The 12,252-nt window shown below is 37.1% G+C and overlaps 1 protein-coding gene across 1 annotated transcript in view; it reads left to right on the forward strand.

The window, feature by feature from the left end:
- The window catches only part of MIB1 (MIB E3 ubiquitin protein ligase 1), a 134,259-nt gene that overhangs the window by 96,380 nt on the left and 25,627 nt on the right, over window positions 1-12,252 (forward strand). The window contains exon 13 of the mRNA XM_024235899.3: window positions 7,778-7,910. Coding sequence (XP_024091667.1) covers window positions 7,778-7,910 — 133 coding nt within the window. The remainder of the gene's footprint in view (window positions 1-7,777; window positions 7,911-12,252) is intronic.

Raw genomic sequence — 12,252 nt, forward strand, 5'->3', positions numbered from 1 at the left:
TCTGCTGCCAAAATACATTTTATAACCTGATTTTTTGATTGATAAAAAATGTTATGGATGGTGATATGTTACATAGCTAAAGGCCTGAAAGGATTTTGTAGGATTATCTTTAGAGCTAGTTGTTGCCATATACATGCTTTTAAAATTTATTGAATAGTATTTGAATGGAAAATGTATAGAAATGGTAGGTAAGACCTGTATATTGGTTGTGGAGAGACATCATTAAGGGAGAAGAAAGTAGTATGTAAATGAAATCTTGGAAATGCTACTTAAAACAATTCACTGTCAATTTCAGTTAATTTTTTTTATAATGCTTTGGTAAAAAACAGGGTCCAGTATGCTTTTAAGTAATTACACAAGTATTCAAATGCATTTTATTATGAATTCTACATTTGTATTCAAACGTGTAGTGTTTTTGCTGTCCCTTCTACATTGTCATGTTGCTCTAATTTTCTGAAGTAACTTTTAGGCATGATCATTGCACACTTTTACACAGATTGAAATAGTCATTAACCTGTCCATAACTCTGTTACACAGTATGTGACTCAGAGGTAAAAATACTTTTGTTTTAAATTTTAATAGCATATTCACAATAGATTTTGATATTGAAATTTTTTTAATCAGAGAAAAAATATTAAAACATGAAATCCAGTAAACCTGTGGAGATATAGTTTAAGATCTCACATAAAAATGCACAAGCGAAACCAGCTATACCTTTTTTAATCCAGATATGTCCTCTTAAGAAACAAGAAAAACTATTACGAGTTTTCTGAGCTTACTCACCTGCAGAAGTTTGTCCTTCACATTCTTTTTGTTTTTAGCATTTAATATCATAGCAGTTTAATTATTTTGAATGTCTATTTTAAAACAGTGACATAAGGAATACTACTTTAGATATTGGGCAATTTTAAACAGCTTTCCTAGAAATTGAAATAATTTTACTCATATTATGAGAAGATGACATGTCTCAGAGTATAAAGTAGGTTAATTTTCAGTTTTCTCAAGTACCCCATTTTGTTAATGATTTTTTTTTTTTGTAGCAGTGAAAGTACTTATTTTTTAAGCAAACACTTACATAATGTGTTACGTGCCAGGTTCTCTTTCTAAGCCTTTTATAAATATTAACTCATTTAATTTTCATAACAACCCTATAAAGTAGGATTTGTGATTCTTCTTACATTTTACAGGTGAGGAAACTGAGGCACAGAAGTTAAGTAATCTGCTGAAGTCACTAGCCATTGTGGCTAGAGCCAGAATTTGAACTCACATAATTTGGTTTCAGACTGGGAGCTCCTCACCACTGTGCCACACTGCTCCTCAGATTTGTGATAATGAAATGAGTTAGGAAATTATTCCTCTTAGGAACTCAACCATGCACCAAATATATATTGCTAATATCTTTGCCTCAGTATATTCAGAAAGATGATTATTTGATTATTTGTTTATTCATTTCTTCATTCAACAAAACTTTGAGTTCCCTATACTAGGTATACGAAGTATACCTTTTTGATCAAATGTGTTCAGTTTTATAGTAACCTGCTTTTAGCATGCCCAAAAGAACTACTGGCACTTGATAAATTTTCTTAATAAATTCCTTTTTGAATTCTGGACTAATCTACTTTACCTATTTGAGGGATTGTTTATTAATTTACCAAGCATTTATTGAACACCTAATATGTGCTACAGTGCTATTCTAATGTTGTTTTGCCTTAAGTAATACTAACATGTAAGGCCTCCACAGTTTAGCTAGTAGCGTTTGGGAAAATGTTGCCCGCCTCTGAAGAAAGATTGCAAAGCATGGCAGGCCCTAAAAATTGACCCAGTGCCACTTGAATACTACATACCAATGTAGACAGCTGCTTGTCCCCTCTGCTTCTTATAACTCATTTGTTCATCATTCAGCAAACGTTGGAATACTATCATGTGCCAGGGATTATGGTAGGCACTGCTATTAGTTGTTCTGGAACTTAATGCTTCTTTGGCACTATTCACAAATGCCTGCTTAACTGGTAGTAAGATCTTACCTTTAAAACATCCATGTCCTTAACCTCTTGGAAAACAACCAAATTAGCATTAGGGAAAATATCTCTAAATCTCATATACTGTGCTCCATAGGTGAGACAGTCTATTGGCTTAACAAAATTACTGAATTCTCGAGCTGGTAATACCTTTTTCCCAGTAACTCTATGGACCTCAGTGCTTGCAGCTTAAGTCTCCTCTTAATTAACTAAAGTGCTGCAGGGAACAGCCTGCAGCTGTCCTTGTGGTTATAGTGTGTCTTCCTAAGATTGCCTGCCCCGTGGAAAGAAAGGAGACAGGCTGCTCTGAACTACTGCTATTGACATGAGAGTGAGGGGACCAGAAACTGTTTTGCTTAACTTTCCCTTAGTTTACCTTGCAGGCTAGGCCCAAAGATGACCTCTTCTCTTGAGGCCCTGTATTATTATTTTTTTTTTGAGGGGGTTGGCAATTTTTGATTAAGGTGAGAGGGCTGTAGGTCTCTGTTCAAATAATTTATGTAGCTACTTCACCCTCAAGGAGGTGAAGTATAACTTCCTGCTCCTTAAATGTGGGCTGTACCTAGTCCCTTCCTTCCTAAGAGCATAGTTTAGAGATAGGGAAATGTTTACATTGGAGAAACATGAAGAACACTACTTCAGCCAGATGATCAAGGTTAACTTCTAGAGTCATATGGCATGTTGATAGTATGTACCCTTGGTGTGATGTGACTAAATGACACTTTATCTCTGTGGCCTTCTTACTAAGAACGAATAGCACAGTGTAATCATGAGAAAAGCATCAGACAAATTCCAACTGAGGAATAGTCTACAGAATATCCCATTAGTATTCTTCAAAACTGTCAGACTCATCAGAAACAAGGAAAGTCTGGGAAACTGTCACAACCAAAGGGAGCTAAGGAGAAAAGACAACTAAATGTAAAGTGGTATTCTGGAACAGAGAAAGAACATTGAATAAAACTAAGGAAATCTCAAGTGTGGACTTTGGTTAATAACAGCACTTCAACATTGGTTTATTGAAACAAATGTACCATACTATGTAAAATGTTAATAACAAGGATGAGGAGTATATGGGAACTCTGTACTAGCTTTGCAATGTTCTGTAAATCTAACATTGCTTTAAAATAGATATTTAAAAACAAAACCAAAAAGTTCACCCACTCCTGGCTAGTTGACCCTTGCATTAGTTTTGATTTGGGGCTATCTGCAGTGTTTCTCCACAGCTTAGTAAATCAAGTTGATTTTGCTATAATTGATTTCAAGAAAATATTATGTTTAGTCTCATGTTCTTTTAAAAGTGTATTAATGGCAGGGAAGTATATTTTGGAATTTTTTTAAATCAAGACTAGTCTTATTTTTAAAAGATTTATTTAAAAAGGATATGTGAAAATTGTGAAATGGTCAGATTTGTGTGGGGTGGTATAGAGAATAGAGTGGAAGGGAGACTGGGGGCCATTGGGAAGAACAGTTTAGTTTTAAAAAGGAGAAACGGCAGGACAAATTGAATGTGGACATAAGAAGAGGGGAAAGAGTCTAGAATGATTCCCTGGTTTCTGAGTAGAATGGCTGATTAAATGGTAAGAAGGGTAATCAAGATCAAGAATATAGGAGGAGGCCGGGTGCGGTGGGTCACACCTGTAATCCCAGCACTTTGGGAGGCCCAGGTGGGTGGATCACGAGGTCAGGAGTTCAAGACCGGCCTGGCCAAGATGGTGAAACCCTGTCTCTACTAAAAATACACATAAAAAATTAGCCGGGCCTGGTGTTGGGCACCTGTAATCCCAGCTACTTGGGAGGCTGAGGCAGAGAATCGCTTGAACCTGGGAGGTGGAGGTTGCAGTGAGCTGAGATTGAGCCACTACACTCCAGCCTGGGCGATGCAGCAAGACTCCATCTCAAGAAAAAAAATATCTATCTATCTATCTATCTATACATATATATACATATATCCATACATGTATACACACACACGAGGAGTATTGGGAAAGAGGAGGGGGCAAAGAGGTATTTGTACTATGTTTGAGTATACATCTATAATCTTAGAGTTGTCATAATACTATTATATTGAAGAGTTTGAGACCCTATACTGAAACATTTTTACATATATTATCTCATTTAATTTTTACAACAGCCTTATAGTTTTGTTTTTTTTTGTTTTTTTGTTTTTTTGTTTTTTTGGAGATAGTCTTGCTGTGTTCCCCAGGCTGGAGTGCAGTGGTGTGATCTTGACTCACTGCCAACTTCCACCTCCCAGGGTTCAAGTGATTCTCCTGCCTCAGCCTCCCAAGTAGCTGGGATTACAGGCATATACCACCATGCCTGGCTAATTTTTGTATTTTTTGTAGAGACGAGTTTCACCATGTTGGCCAGGCTGGTCTTGAACTCCTGTTCTCAAGTGATCCACCTGCCTCGGCCTCCCAAAGTGCTACCTGCCTTGGCCTCCCAAAGTTTCATGTTATGGGATTATAGGCTTGAGCCACCACGCCTGGCCCTTATAGGTATTTTGTAAGAGATTTCTATAACACTTTTGGTATTAGATATGAATCATGACCATTTATTTAAGTGGGATGAAGTAGCAGAGTAGATTTGTTCTGAGATGAAAACTACCTCCCTGAAAATCTGACCTTTGCATTTTAATGTTAGGATTTGAGTACTTTGTAGAAGGTTATCTGGAAGGGCCTAGGACAATTTTTGTCACTTCAATCATAGTCTGGAATTACTGTCTTTCCCTTGTTCTGACAGTTCAGTTTTATATATATAATATATCTCCTACTGAGAGGAAAAACCAAAAAGACACAAAGTAAGGAGACAGCAAAGAACCAGTAGGCTTTCAAGAATACGTATCTGTTTCTGTTTAAGTGTCTTAATAACTTTCTGAGCCATGGCCCTTTTGAGGTACTTCAGCTTCCCCTAGCTTGTTTGCTTATGACATGCAAGACCAGAAGAACAAGTAAATGATGGCTTCATCTCAACCAAAACAGCTTGTGCCAGAGGAGGAATTGCTCCCCTACCCCTTTCCTTTCTTTGAGCTGTTGGCATTGTATTAACTTTTAATGGCAAAAACTTCAATTACTTTTGCACCAACCTAATAATATGAGAATGTACTTCTGAAACTAGAATGGAAGACAGTGGGAAACATGATTCTGTTAACCAACTTCTCAGAAATATCTATTCATTGAAAGGCTTTAAAAAACTTGATGAAGTTAGTGTGAACCACACTTTATAATTTAATACTTACTGTAACATTGGTATATCTAAGAGGCTAAAAGGAATACAGGTGCAAATTAAAAATATTTCAAGGCAACAAGCCCAAATATTATCTTAGTGTTTTGATTTCAAAAACGTTTTTAGATTGGGCATGGTGGGTCATGCTTGTAATCCCAGCACTTTGGGAGGCTAAGGCAGGTGGATGGCTTAAGCTCAGGAGTTCAAGACCAGCCTGGGCTGTTACATGGTGAAACCCCGTCTCTACAAAAAATACAAAAAAAATTAGCTGGACTTGGTGGCATGTACCCATACGCTCAGCTACTCGGGAGGCTGAGGCAGGAGGATCGTTTGAGCCTGGGAGGTTGAAACTGCAGTGAACTCTGACCGTGCCACTAACTGCACTGTAGCCTGGGCAACAGAGAGAAACTTTGTCTCAGAAAAAAACAAAAAGTTGTGTTTTTTTTTTTTTTTTTTTTTGGGATGGAGTCTCTCACAGTCGCCCAGGCTGGAGTGCAGTGGCTTGATCTCTGCTCACTGCAAGCTCCGCCTCCTGGGTTCACGCCATTCTCCTAAGAACAAAAAGTTTTTAATCACGCTAATATATGTACATAGTTAAGTCAAATGTTACTACAAAACTTATAATGAAAGATAAATGTCTTCTGCTTCATCCCTCCTTACCCCTTTTTTGTTCCCACCAACAACTTGTGACTTATCCTGTAATTTCTTAATTTATCAATTATAGGCATCTAGTGATTTCTTGTTATGGAAAATGAAGATTTAAAACTAATACCCTCTGTTACTACCATTCCTTTCAACATGATTATATCACAATTTTTGTTTAAATCAATGACAAGTATTTACATTATTATTTTTACATTTTGTTTTTAATGAAACTTTTTTCACTTTTCACATGATTTAATATTTGTATCTTGTAAATTTTCCAGAACTGTTTACCCCTGTAAATTCTGTTTCTTACATGCTCAAATGTGTAGGGTAAGAGATAATGTATGGCATTAACATCATAACTATCCAAACATCAGTAGTATAATGTCGTACCAATACTTTTTTCCATTGAAAATCTCAAAGTCTGTACATATAATATCTAGTATTTTATTTTAATTTATGGAATGAGGAGGACTGAAATCCTTACTAGTGACTGAAAACAAAAACAGAAAACCTTAGTCTTATATGAAGCCCATGAATGGGATTTAGGAGTTTGTAGACTCACCCAAAATTGTATTAATAGGTAAAGATTTTGACATGCATTTCTCTGGAGGAGAGCCCATAGCTTTCCAAAGAAGACTGTTATCCCCAAACAGTGATTGTTACTCAGTTACAGCCATGGAAGGGGCTCTGTAAGCTGTGATTCTCAGTATACTTTGGGTTCATAAACCTCTTTAAAAAGTCTAATAATTAAAGCCCGGGCGCAGTGGCTCACGCCTGTAATCCCAGCACTTTAGGAGGCTGAGGCGGGTGGATCACAAGATCAGGAGATCTAGACCATCCTGGCTAACACGGTGAAACCCCGCCTCTACTAAAAATACAAAAAATTAGCCGGGCGTGGTGGCAGGCGCCTGTAGTCCCAGCTACTCGGGAGGCTGAGGCAGGAGAATGGCGTGAACCCAGGAGGCAGAGCTTGCAGTGAGCCGAGATCGTTCCACTGCACTCCAGCCTGGGCGACAGAGAGAGACTCCGTCTCAGGAAAAAAAAAAAAAAAAAGTCTAATAAAAGTTTCCAAATGATTAAGTGTAATTTTAGAGGTTCTTCAATCCTCCACAACCCATTCTCAGACTTCTTGAACTTAGTTCTGCTTTTCGGTGGTTGGAGTTTAAATCTTTAATTCTCTTTTGTATAACTTTCTCTTTTTTGCTTTGGAAATACTTTATTACTGATTTTTAAATTTTAAATATTAAATTATAATGGCCATTTTGTGTGTTTTGCTCCAGACTTGGTTTACCACTTCTAAATGACATATGTCAAGTTTTAACTCTGCAATTGATGATAACCAGCTACACAACAATCTGTCAGCTAAGATAGTTCAGCATATATAGTGTATTAATTATCACAATTTTTCCTACTTCTAAAAATTGTTATCTGGCTGTTCTTCATTAACTCTTTCATTAATAAATACTATTGATACTGAATCTGAGAGGTTCTACAAAGCCAAAGTGGTGCCCTCATTAGGGTATATTTCTTTTCTCTTTGGTTTTTTCCTCTTAGGTTTCCTCCTTGTAGCACTTCCATTCTGTTTTGGTTCTATTTCCCAGATAGTAATAGTGTGTCTACCTCACAAAATATCAAAAAGCTAGCTGGGCATGGTGGCATGTACCTGTAGTCTCTGTCAAGGCCAGCCTGGGTAACATAGCAAGACCTCATCTCTTAAAAAAAAATTAAATGAAAGCTGCACATTTGAGATTTAGAAAAGTAGAATTTCTATTTGTCTCTAAGAGCAGTTTTTTCTTTAAAGAGGAGTATCTTCATTTGATTGCAAACGTTTCTTTTGAGTATATCAAATTATGCAAATATAGAAATAATGTGAATTTAACTTTCAGTGCAATGCGTGTTTTACTATCTAAATTACCAAGACCATGGATTGTGGATGAGAAGAAAGATGATGGTTATACTGCCTTACATCTGGCTGCCCTTAATAATCACGTAGAAGTGGCTGAACTGTTGGTACATCAGGTAAGAAAAGAGTTAAATAATTCCCTCTTTTTTTTTTTTTTAAACAATTTGGGACCATTGCCATTCATTTATTTATTGCTTTATAAATTGCCTATTAGTAGGTTCCAGTAAAACCTCATGATGATGAAAATTCAGATATAATGCATATTCTGTCTTCTGCCTAATACTTCTTAAATGCAGGATGGTGATGTGTGTGTGAGAGTGAGTCCCTCAATTCCCAGGATTTCCTCTGCACAGTCTTCCTGGATTGGTCCTGTGAAATGGGCATCAACTAACAGAGATTTCCCAGAATGGCTGCCACTGTTACGGAAGTATCATCAACCAGAGCACCAAGAACCATCTGTGTTGATACTTAAACAGTATGGCCAGTTGTCATCAGACTGCAGTTTGCAGCTAAGATCAGGGGATTTATTTCGTAACTACTGCTGACCCCTGGAATTTATGGCTCGATAGCAGTACAGACTCACCTTAGTCATTTCGTTCATCTCAGAATAGGATGACGCTACGTTTTTATGAGACTGGATTTTGGGAGGAGCCTATTTTGTAGTTTTAGGATATTTTAGTAATTTCAGCAAATTTTTCATATGCAAGCATAAGCCATATAGATGCACTGAAGTTATCAAAGAATTATCTGTGATTCCTGACTTCAAGGAATTTATAGTCTACTTAAGAAGATGAAACAGCAGAAAAATTTAGCAAATAATATATGTAATTAAATACCAAATTATAAGATATACATTCCAAAAACTACAGAAATTTAAAGAAATATATCAAAAGTTAAGCTACCTCACCCCCACTACTTTAAATCTTCGCTATTGAAATTACTGCTCTCTGTTAATTATGATAATTCCTTTTTATTCAAAAATCTAAGTGAACTTATGCCACTATCATGTTGCCTTGGTTATTGTTGCCTTATAGTAAGTCTTGAAATCAGGTAGATTAAATCCTCTTTCTTCATCTTTCTCAGGATTACTCTAATGTTCTAGATCTTTTGCATTTGCATATAATTTTTTGTTTGCTTTTGAGACTGGGTCTCACTCAGTCACCCAGGCTGGAGTACAGTGGCACAATCATGGCTCACTGCAGCTTTGACCTCCCAGGCTCAAGCAATCCTCCTGCCTCCCAAGTAGCTGGGACTGTAGGCATGTGCCACCATGCCTGGCTTTTATTTATTAATTTTTTCTGTAAGACAAGGTCTCACTATGTTGCCGAAGCTGGTCTCAAACTCCTGGGCTCAAGTGATCCTTTTGTCTCAGCCTCCCAAAGTGCCGCCATGCCTTGTCCATATAAATTTTAGAATCAGCTTATTAGTTTCTATTAAAAAGTCTGTTGGGAGTTTGATTGCTCTTGCACATATTAGATTTGTTCTTCAGTAGCTTTTTGCGGATGTTATTATAAATTGTATTTTAGCTGGATGTGGTAGCACACCCCTGTAATGCCAGCTACTTAGAAGGCTGAAGCAGGAGGATTGCTCGAGCCCAGCAGTTTGAGTTACAGTGAACTATGATTACACCACTGCATTCTGGCCTGGGCAACAGAGCGAGACCCAGTCAATCAATGAGTCACTCAATAGAATTGTTTTTACATTTCAGTTTCCAATTGCATATTGCTAGTATATATAAATACAATTTTTGTATATTTTCCATATATCCTGTGACCTTGCTTAAACTTATTCTAGTATCTTCTTTACAGATTACTTAGTATTTTCTATGTAGCAATCATACAAACCAAAAGAATAAAAAAGGCAGAAGTAGAACCACACATATGTATAAACAGCAACTCAAATTACTTAAGAAAAAAAAGAACCACACATATATAGTCAATTACTTTTTTTTTATAGAAGTGCCAAAGTAATATGGGAAAGGATTGTTACCCACAAATAGGACTAAACCAAGTAGATATCCATATACCAAAAACAAAAAAACCCAAACAAAAAAACCTTAACTTTACTTCACAACTTATCCAAAAATTAAATGGGTTATAGACCTGAACGTAAAAGCTTAAACCATAAAGCCAGCCGGGCCTGGTGACTCATGCCTGTAATCCCGGCACTTTAGGAGGCTGAGGCAGGAGAATAGCTCGAATCTAGGAGTTCGAGACCAGCCTGGGCAACATTGTGAGATCTCATCTCTACTATATATATGTGTGTGTGTGTGTGTATATATATATATATATTTTTTTTTTTATTAGCTGGGTGTGGTGGCATGTGCCTGTGTCCTAGGTACTTGGGAGGCTGAGATGGGAGGATCACTTGAGTCTGGGAGGTTGAGGCTTCAGAGAGCCATGATTGCGCCACTGCACTCCAGCCTGGCAACAGAGCAAGACCTTGTCTTAAAAATAAAACAAAAAACAAACACAAAAAATTAGTATTAGTATATTTTCTGACAATGAGGTGCACAAAGGTTTTTAGGAGACAGAAAGCCATAATCATAAAAGAAAAATTAATAAATAACACTTCATCAAAAACTAAACTTCTGCTCATCAAAAGATACCATTAAGAAAACGAATAGGAAAGCCACAGTAGGGAAAACATATTTGACAAAGGACTGGAATCCAGAACTCTGAAAATTTAATAATAAAAGGACTGGCTGGGTGTGGTGGCTCATGCCTGTAATCCAAGCACTTTGGGAGGCCGAGACGGGTAGATCACTTGAGGTCAGGAGTTTGATACCAGCCTGGCCAACATTGTGAAACCCCTTCTCTACTAAAAATACAAAAATTAGCTGGGCATGGTGGCACGCATCTGTAGTCCCCAGCTACTCAGGAAGCTGAAGCAGGAGAATTGCTTGAACCCAGGAAGTAGAGGTTGCAGTGAGCCAACATCATGCCACTGCATGCCAGCCTGGGTAAAGAAGGAGTGAGATACCGTCTCCAAAATAAATGAATAAATAAAAGGACAAATAACTCTATAAAAATGGTCAAAAGATTTAAACATCCACTTTACTAAAGGAGATATACAGTTAGCAAGTAGGCAAGTGAAAGCGTTATTAGTGATTAACGAAATAGAAATTATAACCACAACCAGTTACTACCAATTGCCCACTTAGAATGACTAAAATTAAAAGACCAATAAAACCAAGTATTGGTTAGGATGTGGAACAATTAGAATTTGTATACATTGCTGGTGTTTTTTTTTTTTAAAGCAGGCAGTTTGAAAAACAAATTGGTGGTTTCTTACAAAGTTTGACATATATTTACCATGTGACTCAGCTATCCCACTTCTAGGTATGTACCCAAGAGAACATAGGACACCTTTCCAAGCAAATACTTGTACTAAATGTTTGTAGCAGCTATTATTAGCCCCATACTGGAAGCGAAGCTAAATGTTCAGGTAGTGCTGGGATAAACAAATTGTGCAAATTGTGGTGCACCTATGCAATGAATACTACTTAGTGAAATGTCAATGATGGAAAAGCTCAGGAAACTTAAAGAAAATCCCCATTGTTCACATTTATGTGAGAAATAGACATGATAAAGAATTAAGCTGACACTCGGGAGGCTAAGGCGGGAGTATTCCTTAAGCCCAGGAGTTTAAGGCTGCAGTGAGCTATGTGCCACTGCACTCCAGCCTGGGTGGCAGAGTGAGACCCTATCTCAAAAAAAAAAAAAGAAAAGAAGCAGAGATCAGGTATCTTCTGACCACACTTCAAAAAAACATAATAAAAACAAATGGGAAATTCCCATCTTGAATATGACATAACATTACCAAAGTTTCAGCTCTGCATACCCCTCCCCGCCGCCAGTATCAGAGTTGTAAACAGAGGGCATGCGTGGTTCTAAGACCTAAATGAAATGATTGGTTTATCTTTTGAATCTTTAGCTCTTTTCTTGATCTCATTTTTAAAAATTTTAAAATTATGCTAGACATTTGCTAAGCATTTTTATATGTTATTTTTCTTCACATTAACCCTGTGAAATAGGTTTTAACTGTCACCATTTTGGATTTGAGGAAGTAGATGATGGAGCTTTGACCTAGGTCCCCTGACTCCCAAGTGCACTTATTTTGCTCCTCAGTCTCTTTCTTCATTAGGGTTCAGCTGTTCTCATACGGTTCTTCGGCTGCCCTAGGTTCTTGGGTAGGACTTTCTGCTTACTTTAATACATAATTTTATGTACAAATTAAGCATTGCCTTCTCACCTAAAGCAAAGTTTCTTTTCACAGAGTGAGGAAGAGCTCAAATATGCAGCAAGGGGAAGTGAACTTATTAGGTCATTAAAATAAATCTAAATCCAGTATAAAGACTCATTATTATAACTTTTCGGGAAATATTTAGAGTTCTAAGGAGTTGATTATCTCCATTGCTTTATAGTGGAGATTGAAAGAGATCTGTCTTTGAACTCT

The sequence above is a fragment of the Pongo abelii genome, chromosome 17, assembly GCF_028885655.2.
Source record: "Pongo abelii isolate AG06213 chromosome 17, NHGRI_mPonAbe1-v2.0_pri, whole genome shotgun sequence".
In the NCBI taxonomy this organism is placed as follows: Eukaryota; Metazoa; Chordata; class Mammalia; order Primates; family Hominidae; genus Pongo; species Pongo abelii.